We start from the raw sequence: 27,948 nt of genomic DNA on the forward strand, positions 1-27,948 counted from the left end.
CAAACCACCCTGTCTGGCACCAACAATCATACCACTGTCAAAGTCACTTAGATCACATTTCTTCCCCATTCTGATGTTTGGTCTGAACAACAACTGAACCTTTTGACCATGTCGGCATGCTTTTATGCATTGAGCTGCTGCCACATGATTGGCTGATTTGGTATTTGCATGAATGAGCAGGAGTACAAGTGTACTTAATAAAGTGACCATTGAGTGTGTGTCACCATGTGATTTATTTTCTTGCAGGCATTTACAGGAAAATAAAAAACAATAGAACTTATGAAAAACTTTACATAAAAAGACTGACAAACAATGAACATGCAAAAGAAGACAAAATGTGCAAAGAAAAAATAAATAATACTGAGAACATGAGTGGTAGAGTCCTTGAAAGTGAGCCTATAGTTTGGAACCAGCTCAGTGTTGAGATAAATGAAGTTGTTCACACTGGTTTAAAAGCCGGATGGTTGTTGGGCAATACAGGTTCCTGAAATTGGCGGTGTGCAACCTAAGACTCCTATACCTCCTGCCCAATACTAGTGGCTAGAACAGATCATGGCCTGGACAATGAGAGCTCTTGATGATGTTTTCCATGTAAAGATGCTCATTGGGAGAGAGGATTTTGCCTGTGATGGATTGGGTTGTATCAAACACTATTTTGAAGACTATTCTATTCTTGGGGACTGGTGCTTCCAACCCAGGCCACCATGCTACCAGTCATCAAACCCAGAAATAATAGGACTACTTCCTACCCCATTGAAGAAATTGCCTTGTCTCTTTTCTTTGCAGAGTAGCAAATTAGGCCATGGAGGGCCACTGTGCAGAAACAGGTCCTTCGAGTCAGTTCCAATTATCAATCACTAATTCTACATAAGACCATAAGATATAGGAGCAGATTTAGGCCATTTGGCCTATGGAGTCTGCTCTATCATTTCATCATGGCTGATCCACCTTCCCTCAACCTCAAACTCCAGCCTTCATCCTGCATCCTTTCATGCCCTGACTAATCAACAATCTAGCAATCTTTGCCTCAAATATACCCAATGACATGGCCTCTACAGCTGCCTGTAGCAACAAATTCCATAGATTCACCACTCTCTGGCTGAAGAAATTCCTCCTCACCTCCATTCTAAACAAACACCCCTCTATTCTGAGGCCGTGTTCTCCGGTCCTAGACTCCCCCTCCACATTCACTCTATCGAGGCCTTTCAAAATTTGTTAGGATTAAATTAGGTCACCACTCCTGAATGCCAGTTAGTACGGGCGCAGAGCCATCAAACGCTCCTCATACGACAAGCCTTTCCGTCCCGGGTTCATTTTTGTGAACCTCCTATGAAAACTAAACTAAAACACGTATTCCAGGCTCTGTGTTTTTGCTTCCAATTAATTTTATGTCAGTTTCAATTAGTTTTGAAGTTACAAAACATAACACATAATATTGGATAAGCAGTGTTCACAAGAAAACATAAATATCAAATATGAAGCAATAAAGAAAATGCTGGACGAACTCAGCCAGTCAGGCAGCATCTATGGAAATGTGTAAACTTTGACATTTTGAGCCAGAACGCTTCTTCAGAACTGAAAAGGAAGGGGGAAGATGCCAGAGTACAAAGGTGGAGAGAGAGAAAGATGGTAGTTAGAAGGTGATAGATGAAGCCAGGTTGGTAGGAAAGATAAAGGGCTGGAGAGGAAGGAATCTAATAGGAGAGGAGAGTGAACTATCAGAGAGGGAGGTGATAGGCAGTTAAGAAGAGGTAAAAGGCCAGAGTGGGGAATAGAAGAAAAGGGGAGGGAAGGGAAATTTTTTTACAGGAAGGAGAAATGCATGTTCATGCCATCAGGTTGAAGGCTTCCCAGAAGGAGAGCACTCTGGGGGTGGAAAAAATGTATAAATTATCCATATAAAATTATATTTTTTACAAGAGAGGGCAGAATTACGACAAAAAGAAACCAAGCCACACACAGAGTGACCTGACAGGTCAACTTAATCTTATTTTATTTAATCTTAATCTAATCTACTCTACTCAAAATACCCAGAAGATCAGGCAGCACCCATGGAGATAGAAGTTATTTCCAAAATCTTTTCTTCTAGAGACTCAAGATTCAGTATTGTTTAATGTCATTTCCAGTACACAAGTGTAAAGGAGAATGAAATAATTGTTCCTTCAGATCTTATGCAGCATAAAAAAAAGTGAGATAAGGAAAACAATATTAAAAAAACAATAAATATAAATCCATAAGATAGCTTATATATATAGATTAAGTGTATGTCCATAAAGTGACACTAGGCCCAGGAGTGTCTGTACATAAGGTGACTGACAGGAAATGATAAAGTAGTGGTGTTTGGGGGTGTGGAGGGGTGGTTTAGTTGGGGGAGGTGTTGATCAGCATTACTGCCTGGAGATAGTGACTGTTTTTGAGTCTGTGGTCCTGGTGTGGATGCTACATACCCTCCTCCCTGATGGATGCAGGTCAAACACTATCCATGAGCAGGGTGGGTGGGATACTTCATGATGTTACTGGCCCTTTTCCAAGACTTTCTGTATATATGTTCTTGATAGTGAGAATGGCGGTGCAGGTGATGCGTTGGGCAGTTTTGACTACCCGTTGTCGAGCCTTCCCTTGCGCTGCTTTGCAGTTTGTGTACCATGGAGTGGCACAGCTGGTTAGGATGCTCTCAACTGCACATCTGTAAAATAATGGGAGTATAGACGTGCATAGTCCTCACCATCATCAAGGAACTTGATGATAGTGAGGACAATGTGAGTGAGGTTGATGTTCTGGAGCATGTTGATATTAAGGGAGAGGAGGTGTTGGAGTTGTTAAAATACATTAGGACAGATAAGTCCCCGGGGCCTGACGGAATATTCCCCAGGCTGCTCCACGAGGCGAGAGAAGAGATTGCTGAGCCTCTGGCTAGGATCTTTATGTCTTCGTTGTCCACGGGAATGGTACCGGAGGATTGGAGGGAGGCGAATGTTGTTCCTTTGTTCAAAAAAGGTAGTAGGGATAGTCCGGGTAATTATAGACCAGTGAGCCTTACGTCTGTGGTGGGAAAGCTGTTGGAAAAGATTCTTAGAGATAGGATCTATGGGCATTTAGAGAATCATGGTCTGATCAGGGACAGTCAGCATAGCTTTGTGAAGGTCAGATCGCATCTAACAAGCCTGATAGAGTTCTTTGAGGAGGTGACCAGGCATATAGATGAGGGTAGTGCAGTGGATGTGATCTATATGGATTTTAGTTAGGCATTTGACAAGGTTCCACACGGTAGGCTTATTCAGAAAGTTAGAAGGCATGGGATCCAGGGAAGTTTGGCCAGGTGGATTCAGAATTGGCTTGCCTGCAGAAGGCAGAGGGTGGCGGTGGAGGGAGTACTTTCAGATTGGAGGGTTGCGACTAGTGGTGTCCCACAAGGATCTGTTCTGGGACCTCTACTTTTCGTGATTTTTATTAACGACCTGACTGTGGGGATAGAAGGGTGGGTTGGCAAGTTTGCAGATGACACAAAGATTGGTGGTGTTGTAGATAGTGTAGAGGATTGTCAAAGATTGCAGAGAGACATTGATAGGATGCAGAAGTGGGCTGAGAAGTGGCAGATGGAGTTCAACCCGGAGAAGTGTGAGGTGGTACACTTTGGAAGGACAAACTCCAAGGCAAAGTACAAAGTAAATGGCAGGATACTTGGTAGTGTGGAGGAGCACAGGGATCTTGGGGTACATGTCCACAGATCCCTGAAAGTTGCCTCACAGGTGGATAGGGTAGTTAAGAAAGCTTATGGGGTGTTCGCTTTCATAAGTCGAGGGATAGAGTTTAAGAGTCGCAATGTAATGATGCAGCTCTATAAAACTCTGGTTAGGCCACACTTGGAGTATTGTGTCCAGTTCTGGTCACCTCACTACAGGAAGGATGTGAAAGCATTGGAAAGGGTACAGAGGAGATTTACCAGGATGCTACCTGGTTTAGAAAGTATGGATTATGATTGGAGATTAATGAGCTAGGGCTTTACTCTTTGGAGAGAAGGAGGATGAGAGGAGACATGATAGCGGTGTACAAGATAATAAGAGGAATAGATAGAGTGGATAGCCAGCGCCTCTTCCCCAGGGCACCACTGCTCAATACAAGAGGACATGGCTTTAAGGTAAGGGGTGGGAAGTTCAAGGGGGATATTAGAGGAAGGTTTTTTACTCAGAGAGTGGTTGGTACGTGGAATGCACTGCCTGAGTCAGTGGTGGAGGCAGATACACTAGTGAAGTTTAAGAGACTACTAGACAGGTATATGGAGGAATCTAAGGTGGGGGCTTATATGGGAGGCAGGGTTTGAGGGTCAGCACAACATTGTGGGCCGAAGGGCCTGTACTGTGCTGTACTATTCTATGTTCTAGTCCTGCTCTCTTCAGCCTCCTCTGAAAGTAGAGGCATTGGCGAGCTTTCCTGGCTGTGTAAGATGTGTTCTGGTTGTGTGAGATGTGCACACCCAGGAGTTTGAAACTGCACGCAGTTTCCACTGCTGTATCACCCATGTAAAGTGGGGTGTGAGTGGTACAAGTGTCACCAGCCCTTGTCATCACTTCCACAGTACCAGCATTCTCTCTCAGTATATCTCAATACCTTTTTCAGCTTGATGATTCCCTCCTGAGTCTGTGAGTCAGTTGTGATTTCGAAGAAGTCCCTTCCGTCCCCATCAATGATGCTGTAGGACACCATGCCATTGTCACCAATGTCTGGGTCTTTGGCTTTGAGCTGTCCCACTACTGTCCCTACCTTGGCCGCCTCTGAGACTGACATCTGGTACACACCTGGAAGGAAACGAACAACAAGCATTGCCTTCAGAAATGATCATGGGAAACAGGAACAGCAATTGCCTTCACGGTCCCTCGGATTTATTCCTGTCTAACCTAATCTGCTTTCATGCTTCTTCCGCAATATCTCTGATTCCCTCTATAGAGTTAAGGACACCTTCAGTTTCAAACACAGTCCAAGATTTATTTATCACATCAAAACATATTGTACAGTGAAATGTGCCAGTTGTGTTAACAACCAATGCTATCTAAGGATGAGTTCGGGGTGCCCGCACTTATCTCCACACATTCAAAGGTTCAAAGTTTCAAAGGTTCATTTATTATTGAAGTATACAACTCTGAAATTTTTCTTCTCCAGATAGCCACGAAACCAAGAAAGGAAAGAACGGCAGCACCATCATCAACCCCCACCATTCCGGCACCAACATAGCACGCACACAATGATCAGTAGATCAATGCAAGCAACAACAACAAAACACCAAAACAAGCCCTTCCTTCCCTCCTTCATTCACACATACAGTCAGGCTTCCAACCACAGGACAGGCGGCCTCCAGTCCTTTGCCCCGGACTCTCAGACACACAGACATTGGGCCTCCAAGTGAGTCACCAGCAGTCCTCTGCAAGGCCTTCTTCCCTGCTGTTATCAAAACTCTAAACTAATCACCCTTTGCCCAGTGGTGCTGCCATGTCTTTGGACTCTCAACTCTTCCGCTCTTAGTTGCTCCCCTACAGTCTCGTAGGACAGGGGTTCCTAAGCTTTTATATGCCATGGACCCCTAGCATTAACCAAGCATTTTTGTTTCACACTACTGCACAGTGGTTAGCACAACTACTATAGAGCAGCAGCAACCACCGTTCAGGTTCAGTTCCTGCCGCTGTCTGAAAGAAGTTTGTACATTCTTCCTGTGAATGTGCATCTTCAGGCTTCTGTACCTCCTCCCTGTAGTAGTGAGAAGAGGGCAATGCTAGAAGGTTAGGGCCTCTTAATGATGGGATGTCACCTTCTTGAGGCATTTCCTCCTGCAGATGTCATCAATAGTAGGGTGATTACTGCCCATGATGGAGCTAGCTGAGTTTACAATTCTCTACAGCTTTCTCAAATCCTGTTCAGTGCCCCCTCCATACCAGACTGTGTGCTCTCCATGGTACATTTGTAGAACTGTGCTAGAATCTTTAATGACACATCAAATTGCCTCAGACAATTAATGAAATATAGCTGCTGGTGAGACTTCTCCATAAGTAGACCCAGGATCTGTACCAGAACCTCTGCTGTTTATGATGTATATAAGTGACTTGGATGGTAATATAGATAGACGGGTTAGTAAGTTTGCAGATGATGCGAAGATTGGAGGTGTTGTGGATAGTATAGAAGACTAGTAAAGAATTCAGCAGGATATAGATCAGTTGCAAATATGCGCAGAGAAATGGCAGATGTAGATTAATCTGGCCAGATGTGAAGTTTTTCACCTTGGAGGTCAAATATAAAGAGGCTGTGATGTGCAAGATCCCTAACAGTGTCGAGGCGAGTTCCAACTTCATAGCTCCCAGAAAGTGGCTGCACAGGTTGATAGGGTGGTTAAGAAGGCATACGGCATGCTTGTCTTTGTTAGTCGAGCATTGCTCAGAAGTCAGAAAGTTGTGTTGCAGCTTTATAAGACTCTAGTTAAGCCACATCTGGAGTATTGCATACAGTTCTGCTCGTCTCATTATAGGAAGGATGTCGAGTCTTTGGAGACAGTGCAGAAGAGGTTTACCGGGATGCTGCCTGGATTAGAGGGCTTGTGCTATAATAAGAGGTTGGACAAACTTGGGCTGTTTTCTCTAGAGCGACGGAGGCTGAGTGGAGATCTGATAGAGTTTATAAGATAAAGAGAGCCATAGATAGTGTAAATGGGGAGCATCTGTTTGGTAGGTCTAAAATGTTGAATACCAGAGGTCATCCATTTAAGGTAAGAGGGGGTAATTTCAAAGGAGATGTAAGGGACAATTTTTTTACACAGAGAGGGGTGGGTGCCTGGAATGCGCTGCCTAGGATGGTAGTTGAGGCAGATACAATTGGAATTTTTAAGAGACATTTAGAGAGGCACATAAATGTGAGGAAATTAAGGATATTGTACAAGAAGAATAAATTAGTTTAATTGGCCATTTGATTAGCAGTTTAATTTGTTCAGCACAATATGGTGGGCCCAAGGGCCTGTTCTTGTGCTGTACTGTTCTTTGTTCTATGTTCAGAGATTTTGACACCCAAGAACTTCCCTGAAGCTACACAGGAAGCTGCTCACACTTCTGTGAGGGGAGTTGATAAACTTATGCAAAGGTGTAAGACGACAAGAGAGCAGGAATGGGATTGATGGGACTGTTCTGCAGTGAACTAGCATAAACACGATGGCCTAAAGGGCTTCTTTGTGTTGTATAAAGTGACAACGTTTCCCTGCTTTCGAACCATACTTCTCCATCTGGAAGATGTTAAATAGAAATGGAGATTTGTGACTCAGTAAAGAATTAGGGTAGCTTAAGCTGTAAGGCTTTGATGCCCACATTCCTCCGTTGATACCTATTGGCATTAATAGCAATCCAGTTCCCCATGCACTGATGATTACATTCCTGGGTTTAATAACCCAGAGTGCAAATCCAACCAGAACTGTTGAATCATTTAATTTTGGCTCCAGTAAAAAATCTTAAAAGTCAGCATGAAGCTACCAAGCAGTCAGGAAAGCATTTCTAGTTTACTTCTGCCTTACTGGGAAAAGATTCAACTGCTCCTGCCTCACTTGCCCTCCAATTGACTCCAGACCATCACCACAATTCCAGATTCACCACTACATTTGCAGGATAAGTAAAAAGGGACAATAAGCATTTCTATGGATATCTGCTAAGGTAAAAGGTTATACCCCAATCCTAACTGAACTACAATATTATCAATCCTAATTGGTCCTGATGAAGGATCACCAGAATCTAAACACTGTACAGCCAATCAGAACCCAAGTTGTGTCTGACATTCCAAACTCATCCCCAGCACAACCAATAAAAACCCAATCTGAGAACAGCCGAACCAAACCCAACCTCAGCATGGCCAATCAAAATCCAACCTGCGAACAGCCAATCAAAATCCACGTCCAGAAAAGAGGCTAAGAACCCAACCTAACTCAAGTGAATCCAAACCTAACAGCAACATTGCCAATCAGAACTTAAACCAACCAGCCTAAACCAGAAGCTTAGACCTTATAATATTTTTCATACCCAACCTGTCCCAAATCCAGAACAGATGCCAGATGATGTCACATGTCCAGGGTGAGTAAACATTTTTGGACCAGATTTTTCCTCGGTGTTTGCTCCTGAAGCCTTTTCCATAACCGGGTGTAGCCACAGGGCAGTGGAAGTTTGAGATCAGAGTTTTCCTTCCCCTAGATGAACTGCCTACCACAGTTGTCGAGCCCCATTTGCTCGCAGATACTGGTTTTAAGACACCAGTACCGCACCTTTGCCTCTTCTATCAGTAGAAACAGTTCCGCTGGGCTTAGTAGTTGAGCTACATGTGAAGGCTTTGAGCTGGGCTTGGCTGCTAAAGGCTGCTTGTGTTGCACGCCACTGGGAACATTTAATAGGTAGTGGGAACTTATCCGTACGACCACCCCCAGCTATAACAGCCTTAGGGAACCGATCCAGATCTAACTCAAACCTATTCACCGGACAACTTACAATGACCAATTAATCTACGCGGTATGTCTTTGAACTGTGAGAGGAAACCAGAGCACCCAGAGAAAACACCTTTTTGCCCTGTATCCCTGCACCCTCTTACTACCTATTAATTTCTCTTTAGTTCTTTTGACTGAGGCAGAATATCCAACCAACCCTCCTGCAAACACATGCAGGACACAAAACAGAAAGAAAATATTTGCTGTCAAGTATTAAGTTAGTATAAACCCTTGCATTTGAATCAGAGGATTGTGGCTGTTCCAGGACAAAATCCATGCCAAAGCCCCCTGTACAGTGGTGAAGCTGAATTTAGTGCAGGGATTTCCAACCTGGGCCCATGGATCCCTTAGATCATGCTAAGGGTCTTATAGATTTAGAGTATTGTGTGTACTTCGGGTCACCCTCCTAAAGGAAAGAAGAATAAGTTTGAAAGAATGCAGAGAGAATTACCAGGATTTGAGGAAAAGGAAAATAGGTTAGGACTTTATTTCCTGAAACACAGGAGAAGGATGGGACCTCCTATAGAGGTGTACAAAATTGAGGGATATGGGAAACACACGCAGGCTTTACTCCCTTTGAATTGGGTGAGATCCAAACTATAGGTTATAGGCTTAGGGTGAAGGATGACATTATTCTAGATTGTTACAGTTTTACCTGATTCTAGCTCAAAGCTCTGTGCAATGATTTAATCTGCATGATCACCATGCAAGACGTGCTTTTCACTGTATCTTGTGACAATAATAAATGCAAATGCTAAATGAAAAAACCAAAACATCTTCACTATCGGGGTGGTGCGAGTGTGGAATGAGAAGCCAAAGTGGTAGATTGTAGCACCTAAGTTTGGATAGGTGCATGGATTGGTCAAAGAACACAGAGGCTGTCTACAAGAAGGGTCACAGCCGTCTCTATTTCCTGAGGAAACTGAGGTCCTTTAACATCTGCCGGACGATGCTGAGGATGTTCTACGAGTCTGTGGTGGCCAGTGCTATCACATTTGCTGTTGTGTGCTGGGGCAGCAGGCTGAGGGTAGCAGACACCAACAGAATCAACAAACTCATTCGTAAGGCCAGTGATGTTGTGGGGATGGAACTGGACCCTCTGACGATGGTGTCTGAAAAGAGGATGCTGTCTAAGTTGCATGTCATCTTGGTCAATGTCTCCCATCCACTACATAATGTATTGGATGGGCACAGGAGTACATTCAGCCAGAGACTCATTCCACCGAGATGCAGCACAGAGCGTCAGAGGAAGTCATTCCTGCCTGTGGCCATCAAACTTTACAACTCCTCCCTTGGAGGGTCAGACACCCTGAGTGAATAGGCTGGTCCTGGACTTATTTCATAATTTACTGGCATAATTTACATATTACTATTTAACTACTTATGGTTCTATTACTATTTATTATTTATGGTGCAACTGTAATGAAAACCAATTTCCCCTGGGATCAATAAAGTATGACTATGACTATGGATGGGAGGGGTTTGGAGAGCTATTATCCAGGTGCATGCAGATGGGACCAGGCAGAGGGGCAGGTTGTCATTAACTAGAGGACTAAAGGGCCTGTTTCCGTAATGTCTTCAGTCCATCGGCAGCAGTACCAACTACAATAGACAATAGGTGCAGGAGTAGGCCATTCGGCCCTTTGAGCCAGCACCACCATTCACTGTGATCATGGCTGATCATCCACTATCAGTATCCAGTTCCTGCCTTATCCCCATAACCTTTGATTCCGCTATCTTTAAGAGCTCTATCCATCTCTTTTTTGAAAGCATCCAGAGACTTGGCCTCCACAGCCTTCTGGGGCAGAGCATTCCATACATCCACCACTCTCTGGGTGAAAAAGTTTTTCCTCAACTCCGTTCTAAATGGCCTACCCCTAATTCTTAAACTGTGGCTTTTGGTTCTGGACTCACCCATCAGTGGGAACATGCTTCTTGCCTGCAGCGTGTCCAATTCCTTAATAATCTTATATGTTTCAATAAGATCCCCCCTCAGCCTTCTAAATTCCAGCATATACAAGCCCAGTCGCTCCAATCTTTCAACATACGACAGTCCCGCCATCCCGGGAATTAACCTTGTGAACCTACGCTGCACTCCCTCAATAGCAAGAATGTCCTTCCTCTAATTTTGAGACCAAAACTGCACACAGTACTCCAGGTGTGGTCTCACCAGGGCCCTGTACAGCTGCAGAAGGACCTTTGTGTCAAATGCATATTGAGATTATTCAGATTCTATTGAGTATGCCTGCAAGAAAACAAATCTCAGAGTTGTTTATGGTGACCTATAAGTATTGGTAATAAACTTACTTTGAACTTTGAAGGTTCATGGAACAACGAAGCGGTGTCTGTTTTTATTAGAGTTATGAAGTTGGGAGAACACACACCAATCCTCAATGAGAGGTCAGCAGTTTCAATTTCCTAGACGCCAACATCTTGGTGGACATATCCTGGGACTAACACATTAATGTAATCATAAAGAAGGCACGCCAATGGGCTTTACTTCATTTAAAGTTTAAGGAGATTTATAATGCATTAGGGGTTTGATATCACCAAAGACTGGAGCAAATTTCTACAGATGTGCAGTAGAGGACATTCTGGCTGGTCTGCATCACCACCTGGTGTGGAAGCTCCAATGTGCAACATCGTAGGAGGCTTTAGAGGGTTGTAGACTCTGTCAACCCTCCCCACCGTCAATGACATTCTCAAGAGATGACACCTCGAGAAGGTGGCATCCATCACTGAGGACCCTTCCCATCTGGAGCATCTCCTTATCTGCTCTCTACTATCAAGAGAAGGTAGAGGGGGCTGCAAACCCACACACATTGTTTCCTCCCACCATTGGATTTCTGAACACATGAACCTGCTATTTCCATTTTACACAGTTTATTTATTTTTGTAACTTAAAACAATTTTTGCATCATGCAGTGTACAACTGCCACAAAACAACACATTCCACAGCATGTTTCACTGATGATAATGCTGATTCTGATTCTGACAGGGCACATGCTTATCTCTTATTGTTCAGTTCATCCCTTTCCAGTCAATACCCAGTGGAATTGCAAAGGCATCAAAAAGCTTCCTTACTTTGAGGGAACTTTGGAGGATTGTCGTTGACATCAGTGAGGGTTATCGTCACCTTCGTGGTTCCGGAGAGACCTCCCATGTGGCCTCCCATGTCCTTTGCCTGGATCACCACGAGGTATTCCTCCCGTGCCTCTCGGTCCATATTTGGAAGAGCCGTTCTTATTATACCTAGGAAGAAATGACAGGAAAAGTTACTGTAATTCTCTTGAAGAGTAAGGAGTCAGAGAGTGACAGAAAGACATGGAAACAGGTCCTTCCGCCCATCAAGTCTATGCAAACCATCAGCCACTCCTGAACACCAATCTGATATGAATAATTTTTATTTTTCTTGCTATATTCTCAACAACTACACTCAGTTCCACCACTCAGACACACAGATGGGGCCAATTAACCTACCAACACATGTGTCCTTGGGGAATATGGAAGGAGACCAATATTGTTACTGTAAGGGTATGTGAACTCCACATAGACAGCACCAGAGGTCAGGATCAAATCAGGTTGCTAGAACTTGAGGCAGAATCTCCACCATCTGTATCAATCCATCCATTCAGAGCCGACTGAATCAACTCTAGGTGCTTACTAGTTCTGAAGGAGAATGAATTTCACCAATTCTGTGACATTTTAGTTAGTGAAAATGAAACTGATTCCAGATATTTTATGGATCCCTATTCCCAGATCCCTTTGTTCTAATGTATTCCATTATTTTGGGTACATCAATTTAAACATTACTTCAGATTTTCTGATGCACAGGAGAGGCCATTCATGTCTGTGCATGGTACATGCTAGGGAGGTGCTATACTGCAGGTGAAATGCATTAGTGAACAGGGATGCCATAAGGCAGTGAAATAGAATAAATCCTTTCTTTCAAATCTTCCTTTCCGTCTCATTTCACTGGAATATGACTGAACCCAGGAGATTAACTTTTTGATGAGTCTAGACAAAACTGCTAAAAGAACATTTTCAAGAGCAAAGCAGAAAAGAAAATTAGTCCCATTCCCCACATCTGAATAAATTATGTAACTGAGAGATTGTTGTACAGTTCCCTGGAGGCCAGCTTGATATAAAATTGTTTAAAAAAACTTAAAATTGCTTTACATTTGTACCATAACTGAGTAACTTGATGCCCCATTTCATTCAGTAGATTTAAAAGCTAGACAGAAACTTGCCCACAAACCATGCCAGCAGTTCCAACATCAGCTCAATTAACAGACATCAAGGGTGTTCTTTCTGGAAATTTCTTTTTCACTTTAGACTGCTGCATTCTTTTTCGTGGAGAATGGAGTGGGGAAGGGGAGAGGCATGAGCGTACAGTGTGGGAAAGGGGAATGGGGAGTTTAGAAAACACAGTGGAAGAGGGAAGTTGTGAGGAATTTTCTGATGTGATGAGAAAAGGGATAGAGGCTTCCAAAACAGAGAGGTAGAGGAACATCAGACTTGTACTTCTAACAAGAAATGTGCTTTCCCTATTTTCAGACTTTTCTGCAGAAATATTGGGTTTAAAACCTCAAGTTTCACCTGGAACTTAGACTGACGGACACCAACCTTGTGTCAGTACTTACTTATTTACTTAGAGACACAACACAAACCAGGCCCTTCTGGCCCAACGAGCCGCACCACCCAGCAACACACCTATTTAACACTAGCCTAATCACAGAACAATTATTAACCTACTAGCAGATACGTCTTTGGACTGTAGGAGGAAACCAGAATACTTGGAGGAAATCCACATGGTTGTGGGGAGAACGTACAACCTCCATACAGACAGCACCGGAATTTAACTCTGAACTCCGGAACGTCATGAGCCTTAACAGTGTCGAACTAACCGCCATGCTACCATGACGCCCCGTTTTGCTCATGAAACTAAAAGGTCATACAGGAGTGAAGGCTGGCACAACTTTGTGGGCCCAAGGCCCTGTACCGTTCAATGTTCTATATTCTATGAAAACCAGACCCGTCCGCGCCCCCCCCCCCCGCCATTGACTCTACATTTCCTGCTGTTTCTGGAAAGCAGTCAGCATAGATCAGGACCCTCCACTCCCGACATTCTCTCTTCTCACGGCTTCCATCAGGCAGTACTGGCAAAAGCCTGAAAGCACCGAGAAACAAGTTTAAGGTCGACTCTTGAATGATGAAGATGTACTCATGATCACTTGATCCCTCAATCTATGTTGCTGTGGCCTTTGCACCTTATTGTCTGCCTGCACTACCCTTTCTCTGTAACTGTAACACCTCATTATGCATTCTGTTAATACTTGTCCCTTTTACTATCTTGATGTACTTATGCTTTGGAATCAGAAAATTTTTCACTGCACAGTGCTGTTGCAAAAGTCTTAGGCACATATATATAGCTAGGGTGCTTAAGACTTTTGTACAGTACTGTGGTAATTTTTTATGTTGCACTATATTTATATATTTTATATATTCCACACAAAAAAAATTCATGATGTATGTGAGTGATGATAACCCTGATTCTGATATGGGTCTTTATTGTGGATGGAGAATAGGCAAGGGAACGTCAACTCAGACCATGAGAGGCCTGCGTCGGGCATTTTCGTGCCTTACAAGGCGCAGATTTGAAGTCTGTATTGGGCGCCACTCCTCGCACAGACACAAGAGCAATGTGGGGTTAAGTGCCTTGCTCAAGGACACAAACACACTGCCACAGCTGAGGCTCCAACTAGCGACCTTCATATCACTAGACGAACGCCTTAACCACTTGGCCACGTGCCCAATGGGCAGTGGGAGGGGAATCATGGTTTGGAAAAGGCAAAGGGAGAGGGGAGGGAGCGGGAAGCATTAGAGAGACATTTTGTAACGATCAATAAGCCAATTGTTTGGAATCAAATGATCTTGCCTGTTGTCTCACCTCTGCCATTGACATTTCTCCGCCACCTGTCCCACACACCTCCCATGGCACCCTGCATGCCATTCCCAACATCCTTTGCTCCTGCCAGATTTACAAACTCACTCTCGGCTCTACTTTGTCAAATACAGAACTGTGCAAAGGTCTTAGGCACCCTAGCTTTATATATGTGTGCCTGAGACTCAGGGACGGTGCTCTAAGTATCTGCGACCATAATAAACTCTTTTACCAATTAACTCATTACCAGCGGTGGAATTAGGAATCTTTATGTATTTTTTATTTAGAGATACAGCATGGTTGCAGACCCTGCCGACCCAATCAGCCCAATTGCACCCATGTGACCAATTAACCTAGTAACCCATACGTCTTTGGAGTGTGGGAGAAAACCAGAGCGGCGCTGTAAAGTGTTACGCTAACTGCTATGCTACCATGCTGCTGTCATTACTGTGCCAGCACCATTAACACACTACAATACAATCGGCACCGATGGACGTGAGATTCCCGAGGTGGTTCACAGGAGGTTCACTAGGACACTGCCTGGATTAGAGAGCATGTCTTATGCAGAAAGTTTGAATGAGCTGGTGCTTTTCCTGTTACGTTTCCTAACTCCAAAACATGAAAGTAATTGAAAGCAAAAGCACAGAGCCAGGAATACACGTCTGACTTCATTTTTACTTTAAGCGAGGGGCACATGTAATGACATGGTGGCAAAGTAACGTATGCTGTTCCATACTTTTCACATAACCCATAATGAATTATTTAAACAAGGAATACTTAATCAAACAATATATTTAAAATATTACTCAAATCTTACTGAAATATTAAATACATAATGTTTCCCTTTGGAGTGAAGAAGAGCGAGAGGTGACTTAACAGACAGAGTGAGCAGCCAGAGACTTTTCCCCAGGGTAGACATGGGGAATATGAGAGGACGTGACTTTAAGGTGACTGGGTCAAAAGATGGGCAGGATATCAGTATACCTCTACTGTAAAGATGAAGCCACACTCAGGTTGGAGGAACAACACCTTATATTCTGTCTGGGTAGCCTCCAACCTGATGGCATGAACACTGACTTCTCAAACTTCTGCTAATGCCCCACCTCCCCCTCGTACCCCATCCGTTATTTATTTATTTATGTATATACACACATGCTTTTTCTCTCTCTCCTTTTTCTCCTTCTGTCCCTCTGACTATACCCCTTGCCTATCCTCTGGGCTTCCCCCTCCCCCTTTCTTTCTCCCTAGGCCTCCTGTCCCATGATCCTCTCGTATCCCTTTTGCCAATTACCTGTCCAGCTCTTGGCTCCACCCGTCCCCCTCCTGTCTTCTCCTATCATTTCGGACCTCCCCCTCCCCCCCACTTTAAAATATCTTACTAGCTCTTCTTTCAGTTAGTCCTGACGAAGGGTCTCAGCCCATAACGTCGACTGTACCTCTTCCTAGAGATGCTGCCTGGCCTACTGCGTTCACCAGCAACTTTTATGCTTGCAGGATATCAGATGTAGTTTTTTTACACAGAGAGTGTAAAGCACCGCCAAGGGGTGGTGGTAGAGGCAGATACATTAGGGACATTTACGATAGGCAAATAGATGATAGAATAATAGAGGGTTAAGTAGGAGGGATGGGTTAGATTAATTTTAGAGCAGGTTGAAATGTCGGCACAACATTGTGTGTCGAAGGGCCATACTGTGCTGTATGTTGGTTATCTGAATCTGTTTCTCTCTGTCCTAGTCGATCAGTTTTTTTTATCTGTCAACCGGTTTGGACGGGCTGGTGCCTGTACCTGTCTGAGGCTCGACTGAGAAGTACGGTTGACCCTCCAGAATGCTGTAGACCAGCCTGGCACTGTTGCCGTAGGACGGATCATCCGCATCTGTGGCTGTGACTTGAATCACAGAGGTACCTGGAAAGAGAGGAGATGATCACATTGTCAACAGCGAGTGGGAAGTGATGAATTGAGTCGGTGCATGAAGGAATATCCATTCATCATACTGTCAAACCCTTGCACCTCCACCCGTCATCGCTGCAAGACAAGAGCTCTGCTACGAAAGGCTTCGGAAAGTGCCGGCCCTCGAGTCTGTTTGCACTTTTCTAAGGATGTAGAGGCAATGGAGCAATTAGAGAAAAGATTAACAATAATGATATCAGATTTCGGGGAGCCTACACACACAGGAAATGCAGAGGAGGTTGAAAATCATAAAGATCTTGTACAACATGTTAAAACAGCAAGCCACATGTATTTGATACATGCACATTAAATTATCAAAACCTAGAGTGCAGTAAAAGAGTTCTGATGAAGGGTCGTGGCCCCGAAATGTCAACTGTTTATTCCTCTGCATAAATGCTGCTTGTACATCAAATCACTGGAACATACAGTGAAATGAGTCATTTTTATCAATGACTGGCACAGCACAAACACTGGAGCTTAGAAGAATGAGGGGAGATCTATATGCCTCTATCAGAGAGTGAGACTAGTGTGGAACGAGCTTCCAGCAGAAGTGTGGATGTGTATTTGATTGAAACGCTTAAGGTAAGCTGTGGAAATGGCTAATACAAGGAAAATGCAGTAATTTTAGGGTGATTGAAGGAAAGAATAGTTGGGATGGGGGAAAGATGTCAGAGGCATGTTGTTTTTACACAGACAGTGGTTGATGCATGGAAAGAACTCCCACAGGTGGTGGTAGAGGCAGAAAGATTGGGGACATTTAAGAGACTCTTAGATAAGCACATGGATGAAAGAAAAACGGTGGGCTTTGGGAAAAGATGGGTTAGGTTGATCCTAATAATAATAATAATAATATAGGTTGCATCCAGAATTTTTCTGGGTAGGGGACGACTTCCTCCCACGCCGTTCTGACATAGTTGGAATTCGCGTATGAGGCAAGTTACAGCAGTGGTTTGCCATTGCCTTCTGCCGCGTGAGTTTTATTTTCCCAAAGGGCTCACCAGCTCTTAACCCCGCACGGATGGAAAGCGTGCCGGGGGGTGCCGGCTAGGTTGGAACTTCGGAACCTCCGCCCCACAGTCCAGCACTGATGCCACTACACCACCAGCCGGCTTCCAGATTGATCCTAGAGTAAGTTAAAAGGTTGGCACAGCATTGTGGGCTGAACGCCTTGTAGTGTTCTACGATCTACTCTAAGCCTTAGGCACATCTATATAGCTAGTGTGCACAACACTGTAATGTTCATATGCTCTCAGGATAGGGATAGTATTGGTTCTATACAGAATCATAAGCTCTCTACACTGCCCATTATATTGCTTTACTCCAAGCCCCTGAGATCACTCCAGTAAATTCAGTGGCATTTTGATGAGCTGTGGATATACGTCCAGTTACAATGAAATACTCTAGAGTTGGTGTATTGAATGAATATATTAACAAATACAAGTTGCTATGAATATAAAAAAGGTCAGTGGTATGATTGGTATATTATCAAATGAATCTCTGGTTCTCGTTCAGTGTTCCAGGTATTCTCACAAATCACCAATTACTAACAAATTTCTACAGATGTGCAGTGGAGAGCATCCTGACTCGTTCCATTGCTGTCTGGTATGAAAGCCCCAATGTTTGGATTGACTGGGGCTGCAGAGGGTTGTAGCCTCAACCAGCTCCATCATGGGCACAAATCTGCCCACCGTCACGGACACCTTCAAAAGGCAATGCCTAAAGAAAGCAGCATCCATCATTAGTCCAGAATAGTGGGCTTGGCCTGAAATGTCAACTGTCTGTTCACTTCCATAGATACTGCCTGACCTGCTGAGTTCCTCCAGCATTGCTTTGAATTTCTTGTATCCATCATACAGAGCCTCAGCTTCCAGGACATGCCCTCTCCTCAGTACAGCCATCAGTGAGGAGGTACAGGGGTTTGAAGACACACAGTCAACATTTCAGTAAGAGCTTCTTCCCCTCTGCCATCTGATTCCTGAATGGTCGATGAACCCATGAAAACAACCACATTATTCATCTTTTGCACAATTTATATATTTTGTAAGTTATATTGAATAGATTAGAATTTTATTCCTTGGAATATAAGGTTGAGGGGAGATTTAATGGAGGTATACAAAATTATGAGTGTCATAAATAGGATAAATGCAAAAAGGCATGAGTATGGGTGGGACTACAACTGGAGGTCATGGGTTAAGGATGAAAGGTGAACACGAGGGTAAATGTCTTTACTTAGAGAATGGTGAGAGTGGAAAGAAGCTGCCAGCCCAAGTGCTACATGCAATCTTGATTTCATTGTTTAGCAGGAGAGCTATATGGATGGGAGAGGTATGGAGGGCGATGATTCGGAAACAGGTTGATGGGACTAAGCAGTTTGATTGGTTTGGCATGCACTGATGGGCCTGTTTCTGTGCTGTACTTTTCCATGACTCTATGAGTCTAATATGATTTTAATGTCTGGCACTGTAATGTGGGCAGCACAGTAGCATAGCAGTTACCGAAACGCTCTTGCAATGCCAGCAATCAGCAATTAGGGTTCAATTCCTACTGCTGACTGTAAGGAACTTGTACGTACTCCCCACAACAGTGTGGGTTTCCTCCGAGTACTCTGGTTTCCTCCCACACTCCAAAGGCGTACAGGTTACAGTTAGTAATTTGCGGGCATGCTATGTTGGTAAGGTGAAGCAAGGCAACACTTGTGGGCTGCCCCCAGCACATCCTTGGACTGTGTTGGCCATTAATACAAAACAACGCATTTCACTGTATGGTTCAATGTCTCAATGAATAGTACATGTGACCAATAAAGTTAATCTTTAAAATCTTTCCTCTCCCAATGAACACCTCTTCTCCCCTGAACTTTACTTCAAATACAAATGTTCTTGTTCTGTTTCAAGTTAAAAAAAAAATCATTGACTTGAACTGTTTACTTCTCTCTGTATGTCACCTGACCTGCTGAGTATTCCCAAAATTTCATTTTGGATTTTCAACAGCTGCAAGATTAACATTTTTAGATTTTGGATGTAATACAACTGCAGGATTTTCTGTTTTTTTATCGAGTTTGGACCTGAACAACTATGGATTTTATGTTTTTTTTTTAATTTAGATTTTCAACAACAATAGAATTTTATGTTTTGATTTCAGATTTTCAGCATCTGCAGGATTTTATTTTTGTTTTCTCTTACAAGTACAAAAATGCTTGTTTCTGTGAACTGATGAAAACCCAATTAATGTATCTGCACTGGGACCCTGGAGAAAAGGCACCTACCTACATTGGACATCTCCGGCACAGTTGCGTGATGAGGCCCATTCAGGAATTCAGGAGGATTGTCATTAATGTCCTGGACTTTAACAATGAACTCAGAGGGAGGCTCTAGGGGTTTGTTTGTTATCCTGTCCACAGCTTGTGCCATCAGGGTGTACTGAGCACGTTCTTCTCGATCCAGTGTTTTAGTTGCGTGGATGTTCCCTGTTTTCTCATCAATGACGAAGATGGTCCCCGCTCCTTCACCAGAGAGGATATACCTGATTTTCCCTCCTCCGCTGTCCAGGTCAGTGTGGAGCTGCAAAGGCAAAGAGGCGGTATTAGTGAATCCATCTATCCATTTTTCATTCATCTGTATGTCTATCCATTCAACCATCCACATTTTCATCTGTCTATTCATCCGTTTATCCACCCATTTGACCATCCATCTTTCCATTCATTCATCCATTGAATGATCCATAAATCCAACCATCCACATTTACATCCATCCATTCATCCACTTGACCATCTGTCCATATATTTATCCAACCATCCACTCAACCATCCATGCATCCATCTGCCACCCAACCATCCATCCGTATGTCCATCCATCTATTGAATAAGCCGTAGATCCAACCATTTGCACTTCCATTTATCTATCCATCTGCACTTCCATTCATCTATCTATCTATCTATCCATCCATCCAGATACCTCTCTTTGGCTTCTCTCTAATTATTCTACTTTTGTATTCTTCGCATTACTTTCCCACACATTGTACTCTGTCTATCAAATGTTGCCTGCTCAATTCATCCTTCAGAGTTCCTTTGCAAGCTCTTAGTGTCTCCTTATAACTTATTTTATTGCCTTTTTTGCATCCTCCAAAAATGTATTTACAGAGCAATCAATCCTTTCACCAAAGTTAACGTGTGACAATAACTAACCAATTACCAAAATTACTAGTAGGAAGTCTCTGAGATCATTGCTTAGGCTTATACAATGCTTATACTGTAAGCCTAAGCAATGATCTCAGAGACTTCCCACTAGTAATTTTGGTAATTGGTTTGTTATTGTTACATGTTAATTTTACATACAGGGAATGCAGGCAGTGTGTTCAACGTCCCCAATTTACCTCTGATATTCCCTGTATACTTCCTTCCAATCACCTTCAAATTATTTTTTTTATTTATTGAGATATATCATGGACTAGGCCAGCAACCCCTGATTTAACCCTAGCCCAATCATGGGACAATTATCAGTGATCAAAGAACCTACAAACTGGTACATCTTTGGACTGTGGGAGGAAACTGAAACACCCAAGGGAAACCAATGCGGTCACAGGGAGAACTTACAAAACTCCTTTCAGGCAGCGCGGGAATTGAACCCAGGTCACTGGGATTGCAAAATGTGCTAACCGCTACGCTGTATGCCTCCATATTAGCAAACCCATATTATCATACTTTTGAACAATCCTCCCAAATGGTAAAAGATGAACATTTGATCTCCCAGTCAATCTCATCCTGGTCCTTGCACTTTATCCATCTACCTGTATTGCACTTTCTCTGCAACTGCAGTATGATATTCTGCATACTGTTTACTTTTTAAGACCTCAGTGTAATTATGTAAGGTATGATCCGTCCAGAGAACATGCAGAACTAAATCTTTTCACTATATTACAGTACATGTGACAATAATAAACCAATACCTTGAATGAACATAAAAAAGGACCGTAAATATCTAAGGGTGTTCTAGTCTCCTGAGTTTGTATCATACTCTACTGCTTTCTTTTGTCCTTATTGCTTCATTCTACATCCAGCAATATTAATCTACACTTGCATGTTTGAATTTGGAACAAGACAGGATTCTCTCCCGAATTCTGACACCCAGTGCAATCATCAAGGCTAAGTGAGGTATAGACTCAGCAGATGTTTAGCTTAGGTAACATTTCTTGCCAAAAGGGAGACGTTGCATTGATTCACGGACCACAGAGTGAAGATTGGCAGGATTAATCTATCATCAATGTTCCCTCTAATTGTTTTTTTACAGCTGCACAGATCAGCCATTGCTCTGAGCAGGAAGTTTTTACACGGCCTGAAAACTGTGCAGCATTGTAACAAAGCATGATATAAAAGAAAATTCCTGCTGTATGGCAACAAAGGCTATGTGCGCGGGAGCATTTCAGTTACTGAGCGGCTGCACACCTGTGTAGCATAGAGGGAATAGTGATCATAACCTTCCCATTTTCTCCTAATTTACTTTGGATTTTTTTGTATCTCAAGGGGAACAGAATGCAAAAGTGAGTTTGTGAGAACTTATTTTGTCAGCCTTTGGCAGAATGCTTCAGAAATACTCCATTCATTTCAGAATATCATACTTCAAAAAGGATATACTTAACCATGGAAAGGATACAACATAGTTTCTCCAGAAGGATACCTTTTATAAACTGAGTGCCAGCCAAACATCTTTCAATACAAAAATGGCTAATATAAGGGGGCATAATTTTAAGGTGATTGGATGAAAGCATGAGTGGATGTCAGAGGTCGTTTTTTTTTTAGGTAGCGAGGTGGGTATGTGGAATGCACTGCCAGGAGTAGTAATAGAGGGAAATAGACTCGTAGATAGGCAGAGGTATGAAAGAAAAATGTAAATGTGTGTAGGAGGGAAAGATTAGATTAATCTTGAAACAGGTTAAAAAGTCGGCGCAAGATCATGGGCTAAAGGGCCTGTATATAGTTGTACTGATATAGAACTTTGAACACCATAGAATATGTGAAGGAACCCCCTAGGACAGGTGTTCCCAAACGTTTTTTATGCCATGGGCCACTACCATTAATCGAGGGGTCTGTGGAGACCAGGTTGGAAACCCCTTATTACAGTAGGTTGGAAGATGTCCTAGAGCCTGGTGGTATGTTCTTTCAGGCTTTTGTATCTTCTGCTCAATGGGAGAAGAAAGAAAGGAAAATGCCCAGGGTGCGGGATGTGACTTCCTATAACATTGTTATTGTGTTGAAAAATAATCTGGGAGGGGAGAGGTACAGACTTACCCTGCCCACAAGCACAGGATCTGGGCCTGTGTACTCTTCTATCACAAAGAATTGATTCCACACCCAGCCTCGCTTGGATCGGTTAAGCACTTGGCCTTTGACACCCATCCCACGTCGAGATTGACCAGGCATCTGAGAGCCCGTGGAATTTCTTGCAAGGGCGAAGTGACTCCATTGGGCAATGCTCAAACATGCCAGGAGAAGATGCAGGTAGAAGTCTCTCCCCATCTCGTTGCGGTACTTTTGGCTTGTCAGATCGGGCACAGGCTTCCAACAGCAGCTGAACAGCCTTATTTCTGCCCAGAGCAGGAGACTCACTGCCAAAGTTCCTTCATTGAGATACGACACTGTGCTTCATTTCCTCTCCACAGGCCAGGGTGCTGTAACTTTACAACCTGCAACAGCACAAAAAGAGAAATCAGATTTTTAAATCTTCCCCGAAGGAAGAACAGTTCATCTTTCATGACTTGTTTAGATACAGGCAGTGCAGTTGTGGGAGCTGCCAGCTCACAACTCCAGAGACACAGGTTCAATTCTGATGGCCGATGTTGCTTTTGCATTGGAATGGGACTTTATGTTATTTACTAAATGGGGGTCAAGTTTATGAGTAAAGACTTGCTTTTTCATTTATCTACAGAACATCCCAATTCATTTTACAATAAACTGATAACCATTAAGAGTTTCTACATCCTCCCTTTGACCATGTGTGTTTCTCTGGTCTCTGGCTTCCACCCACATCCTTAGATTGTGTTGGCTGTTAATGCAAATGATAGTCATAGTCATAGTCATACTTTATTGATCCCGGAGGAAATTGGTTTTCGTTACAGTTGCACCATAAATAATAAATAGTAATAAAACCATAAATATTTAAATAGTGATATGTAAGTTATGCCAGTAAATTATGAAATAAGTCCAGGACCAGCCTATTGGCTCAGGGTGTCTGACCCTCCAAGGGAGGAGTTGTAAAGTTTGTTGGCCACAGGCAGGAATGACTTCCTATGATGCTCTGTGCTGCATCTCGGTGGAATGAGTCTCTGGCTGAATGTACTCCTGTGCCCAACCGGTACATTATGTAGTGGATGGGAGACATTGTCCAAGATGGCATGCAACTTAGACAGCATCCTCTTTTCAGACACCACCGTCAGAGAGTCCGGTTCCATCCCCACAACATCACTGGCCTTACAAATGAGTTTGTTGATTCTGTTGGTGTCTGCTACCCTCAGCCTGCTGCCCCAGCACACAACAGCAACATGATAGCACTGGCCACCACAGACTTGTAGAACATCCTCAGCATCGTCCGGCAGATGTTAAAGGACCTCAGTCTCCTCAGGAAATGATGCATTTCATTGTATGTTTTGATGTACAAAGTTCAATGTTCAATGTAAATTTATTATCAAAGTACATATATGTCACCATATACAACCCTGAGATTCATTTACTTAGGCATACACAGTAAATCTAAGAAACATAATAGTATCAATGAAAGACAGGACTCAGCAGGACAGACAAACAATCAGCGTGCAAAAGACAATGAACTGTGCAAGTACAAAAGAAAATAATGATAAATAAGCAATAAATTTTGAGAACATTCATGAAGAGTCCATTGGTTGTGGGAGTCCATAGTGATGGGGTGAGTGAAGCTGAGTGAAGTTATCCCCTCTGGTTCAAGAGCCTGATAATTGAAGGATAAGAACTGTTCCTGAACCTGGTTTTGGGGGTACTGAGTCTCCTGTACCTCCTTCCTGATGGCAGCAGTGAGAAGAGAGTGGGGCCTGGGTGGAGGGTGTCCCTGATGATGGATGCTGCTTTTCTATGACAGCTCTCGGTGTTGATGTGCTCAATGATGGCTTTACCTCTGACGAATTGCGCCATATTTGTAGAGAGAAAGAGAGAGACAGACAGTGAGAGAAAGAAAGAGAGAGGGAGTGTGAGAGAGTGAGGGACAGAGAAAGAGGGAGAGAGCGAGTGACAGAGACAGAGATGGATTCAGAGACAGAGGCAGAGAGAGAGAGAGGGAGGGGGAGACACAGAGAGAGATGCCTACTTGTATTCCACTGCATGCTCCAACACATTTATCTCGCTGTCTGTATCAGCCCTGTCTGTGTGAAGAGAAACACTGAATCTGTTGCGTAGAGCTTGTGAAATTAATCATGTCTCAAGGACTTTACAGCTGAATTGATAGTGATATGACAAATGCAGCATCCCTGCTGGCCTTTTTTGACAGTACGTGTGTGCTTGTGATGAAGGAAACTATGGTCTTTAATGTGGAGTGAGACAATATATCATCTTACACCCACTCCTCAGTCCGTCATTCACCTCAGACTCCTGTCTCACTGCTTCTCTTTACACTGGCTATCTCCCCTCTTCCCCCTCAGTCTGAAACAAAAGAGATTCTCACCTCTCAGTTTCAAACCCAAGAGATTCTCCTCCTCCCCACTCAGTTCCGAAACGAAGAGATTCTCCCCTCTCCCCTCTTAGTCCAGAACTGAATAAATTCTCCCTCTCCCTCTCACTCCTGAACAGAAGAGATTCTCCCCTCACTCCTCTGAGTCCCAGACAGAAGAGATTCTCCCCTCACCCCTTTCAGTCCTGGACAGAAGAGATTCTGCCCTTACCCCTCTCAGTCCCGCACAGAAGAGATTATCCCCCCACCTCTCTCAGTCCCGGACAGAAGAGATTATCCCCTCACCCCTCTCAGTCCTGGACAGAAGAGATTATCCCCTCACCCCTCTCAGTCCAGAACAGAAGAGATTCTCCCCTTACCCCTCTCAGTCCGGAACAGAAAAGATTCTCCCCTCACCCCTCTCAGTCCAGAACAGAAGAGATTCTCCGCTCACCCCTCTCAGTCCCGCACAGAAGAGATTATCCCCTCACTCCTCTCAGTCCTGGACAGAAGAGATTATCCCCTCACCCCTCTCAGTCCAGAACAGAAGAAATTATCCCCTCACCCCTCTCAGTCCCGCACAGAAGAGATTATCCCCTCACCCCTCTCAGTCCTGGACAGAAGAGATTATCCCCTCACCCCTCTAAGTCCTGGACAGAAGAGATCATCCCATCTCCCTCTCAATCCAGAAAAATCCGTGGCCTTCTCTACAATCACGATGAGGTCAAGCTCAGGTTGGAGAAGCAACACCTCATATTCCGTCTGGGTAGCCTCTGATCTGAGGCTCTGGCATGAACATGGATTTCTTCAACTTTTGGTCATTTCTCCCGCTTCTTTTTTTTTCATTCCTCATTCTGGATCCCCTCTCACTTGTCCATCACCTCCTTCTGGTTCCCAAACTCCTTCCTTTTCTTCCATGGTCCACTCTGCTCTCCTCTCAGGTTCCTTCTTCTTCAGCACTTTACCTCCTTCACCTATCACCTGCCAGATCCTCAGTTCATCCTTCCTCTCCCATCTCTCACCTTCCCGCTTACCTGGTCTCACCTGTCACTTGCTAGCTTCAGCCAGCATCTACTCCTTGCCCTCCCCCACCTTCTTATTCTGGCTTCTGCCCCCTTCCTTTCCAGTCCTGATAAAGGATCTAAGCTTGAAACTTTGATTGTTTATTCCCCTCCATCGATACAGCCTGATCTGCTTAAGTTCCTCCAACATTTTGCGCTTCAGTCCTGATTCAGGCTTTCAACACAGAATGTCGACAGCTCCCTTCCTCTCACAGATGCTGCTACCACTGGAAGTTGTAGCAAATTTAATCTTCAGTGAACATGACATTTTCAGCAGTGCATTTATTTCAATGTTTCACATAGCTTAGGTTTATTAAATGGTGGTCTAAGGTTGTAAATACTTGATAAACGTTCATCTACGGTACACCCTAAAGTATCTTACAACTCATGATTTAACTTTGAACACTAGTCACTTTGCAACATAAAAAGGGCAAGAAATGAACATCAGGCAAACTCCGAAGTACAGTCATGGCCAGATACACTGTTGGCATCTTCTCTTTACTCCAAAACATTATTCTGCACTCTGTGGTTGTTTTCAATGCACTGTTGTAATGAATTGATCTGTGTGCAAGTCAAGTTTCTCACTGTAACTCAATAATAAACTGAATTATCAATTTAGTTCACTAGGTTTTCTCTCATATTTTCTAACTTTTCCTTTTCCTTATAAACTTACTTATTTAATCTCATTAGTTGCCACGCAAAGAACTGTCAAATACTTTGACTGGCGCACTGGCGCACCTCAGGGGTGTGTGCTGAGCCCACTGCTCTACTCTCTATATACACATGACTGTGTGGCTAGGCACAGCTCAAATACCATCTACAAATTTGCTGACGATACAACCGTTGTTGGTGGAATCTCAGGTGGTGACGAGAGTGCATACAGGAGTGAGATATGCCAACTAGTGGAGGGGTGCTGCAGCGACAACCTGGCACTCAACATCAGTAAGAGGAAAGAGCTGACTGTGGACTTCAGGAAGGGTAAGACGAAGGAACACATACCAATCCTCATAGAGGGATCAGAAGTGGAGAGAGTGAGCAGCTTCAAGTTCCTGGGTGTCAAGATCTCTGAGGATCTAACCTGGTCCTAACATACTCATGTAGTCATAAAGAAGGCAAGACAGCGGCTATACTTTATGAGAAGTTTGAAGCGATTTGGCATGTCAAAAAATACACTCAAAAACTTCTATAGTGGTACCGTGGAGAGCATTCTGACAGGCTGCATCACTGTCTGGTATGGAAGGGCTACTGCACAGGACCAAAAGAAGCTGTAGAAGGTTGTAAATTTTGTCAGCTCCATCTTGGGCACTAGCCTACAAAGTACCCAGGACATCTTTAGGGAGCGGTGTCTCAGAAAGGCAGCGTCCATTATTAAGGACCTCCAGCACCCAGGGCATGCCCTTTTCTCACTGTTACCGTCAGGTAGGAGGTACAGAAGCCTGAAGGCACACACTCAGTGATTCAGGAACAGCTTCTTCCCCTCTGCCATCCGATTCCTAAAAGGACATTGAATCTTTGGACCCTTTTTTTTAATATACAGTATTTCTGTTTTCGTACATTTTTTAATAATCTATTCAATATATGTAATTGATGTACTTGTTTATTATTATTTTATTTTATTTATTATTATTATTATTTTTCTCTCTCTCTGCTAGATTATGTATTGCATTGAACTGCTGCTGCTAAGTTAACAAATTTCACGTCACATGCCGGTGATAATAAACCTGATTCTGATTCTGATTCTGGAAATGTAACTGTAATCTCCACCGGACACAAGAGGGTACATCTTTATTCACTGTAGGAGAGGAGACACTCCCTTGGTCGGAATCGACCATGAC

The 27,948-nt window shown here is 43.5% G+C and overlaps 1 protein-coding gene across 4 annotated transcripts in view; it reads right to left on the reverse strand.

Annotated features, from left to right (window-relative positions):
- Positions 1 to 27,948, reverse strand: part of LOC134356339 (cadherin-11-like) — a 253,898-nt gene that overhangs the window by 104,493 nt on the left and 121,457 nt on the right. For all 4 annotated transcript variants that reach the window (XM_063067233.1, XM_063067230.1, XM_063067232.1 and 1 more), the window contains exons 2-6: positions 22,670 to 23,064; positions 19,652 to 19,946; positions 16,225 to 16,344; positions 11,579 to 11,746; positions 4,609 to 4,796 (exon numbers count right to left, since the gene is read on the reverse strand). In XM_063067233.1, coding sequence (XP_062923303.1) covers positions 4,609 to 4,796; positions 11,579 to 11,746; positions 16,225 to 16,344; positions 19,652 to 19,946; positions 22,670 to 22,897 — 999 coding nt within the window. In that variant the 5' untranslated portion in view covers positions 22,898 to 23,064. The remainder of the gene's footprint in view (positions 1 to 4,608; positions 4,797 to 11,578; positions 11,747 to 16,224; positions 16,345 to 19,651; positions 19,947 to 22,669; positions 23,065 to 27,948) is intronic.

The sequence above is a fragment of the Mobula hypostoma genome, chromosome 14 (assembly GCF_963921235.1).
Source record: "Mobula hypostoma chromosome 14, sMobHyp1.1, whole genome shotgun sequence".
Lineage (NCBI taxonomy): Eukaryota > Metazoa > Chordata > Chondrichthyes > Myliobatiformes > Myliobatidae > Mobula > Mobula hypostoma.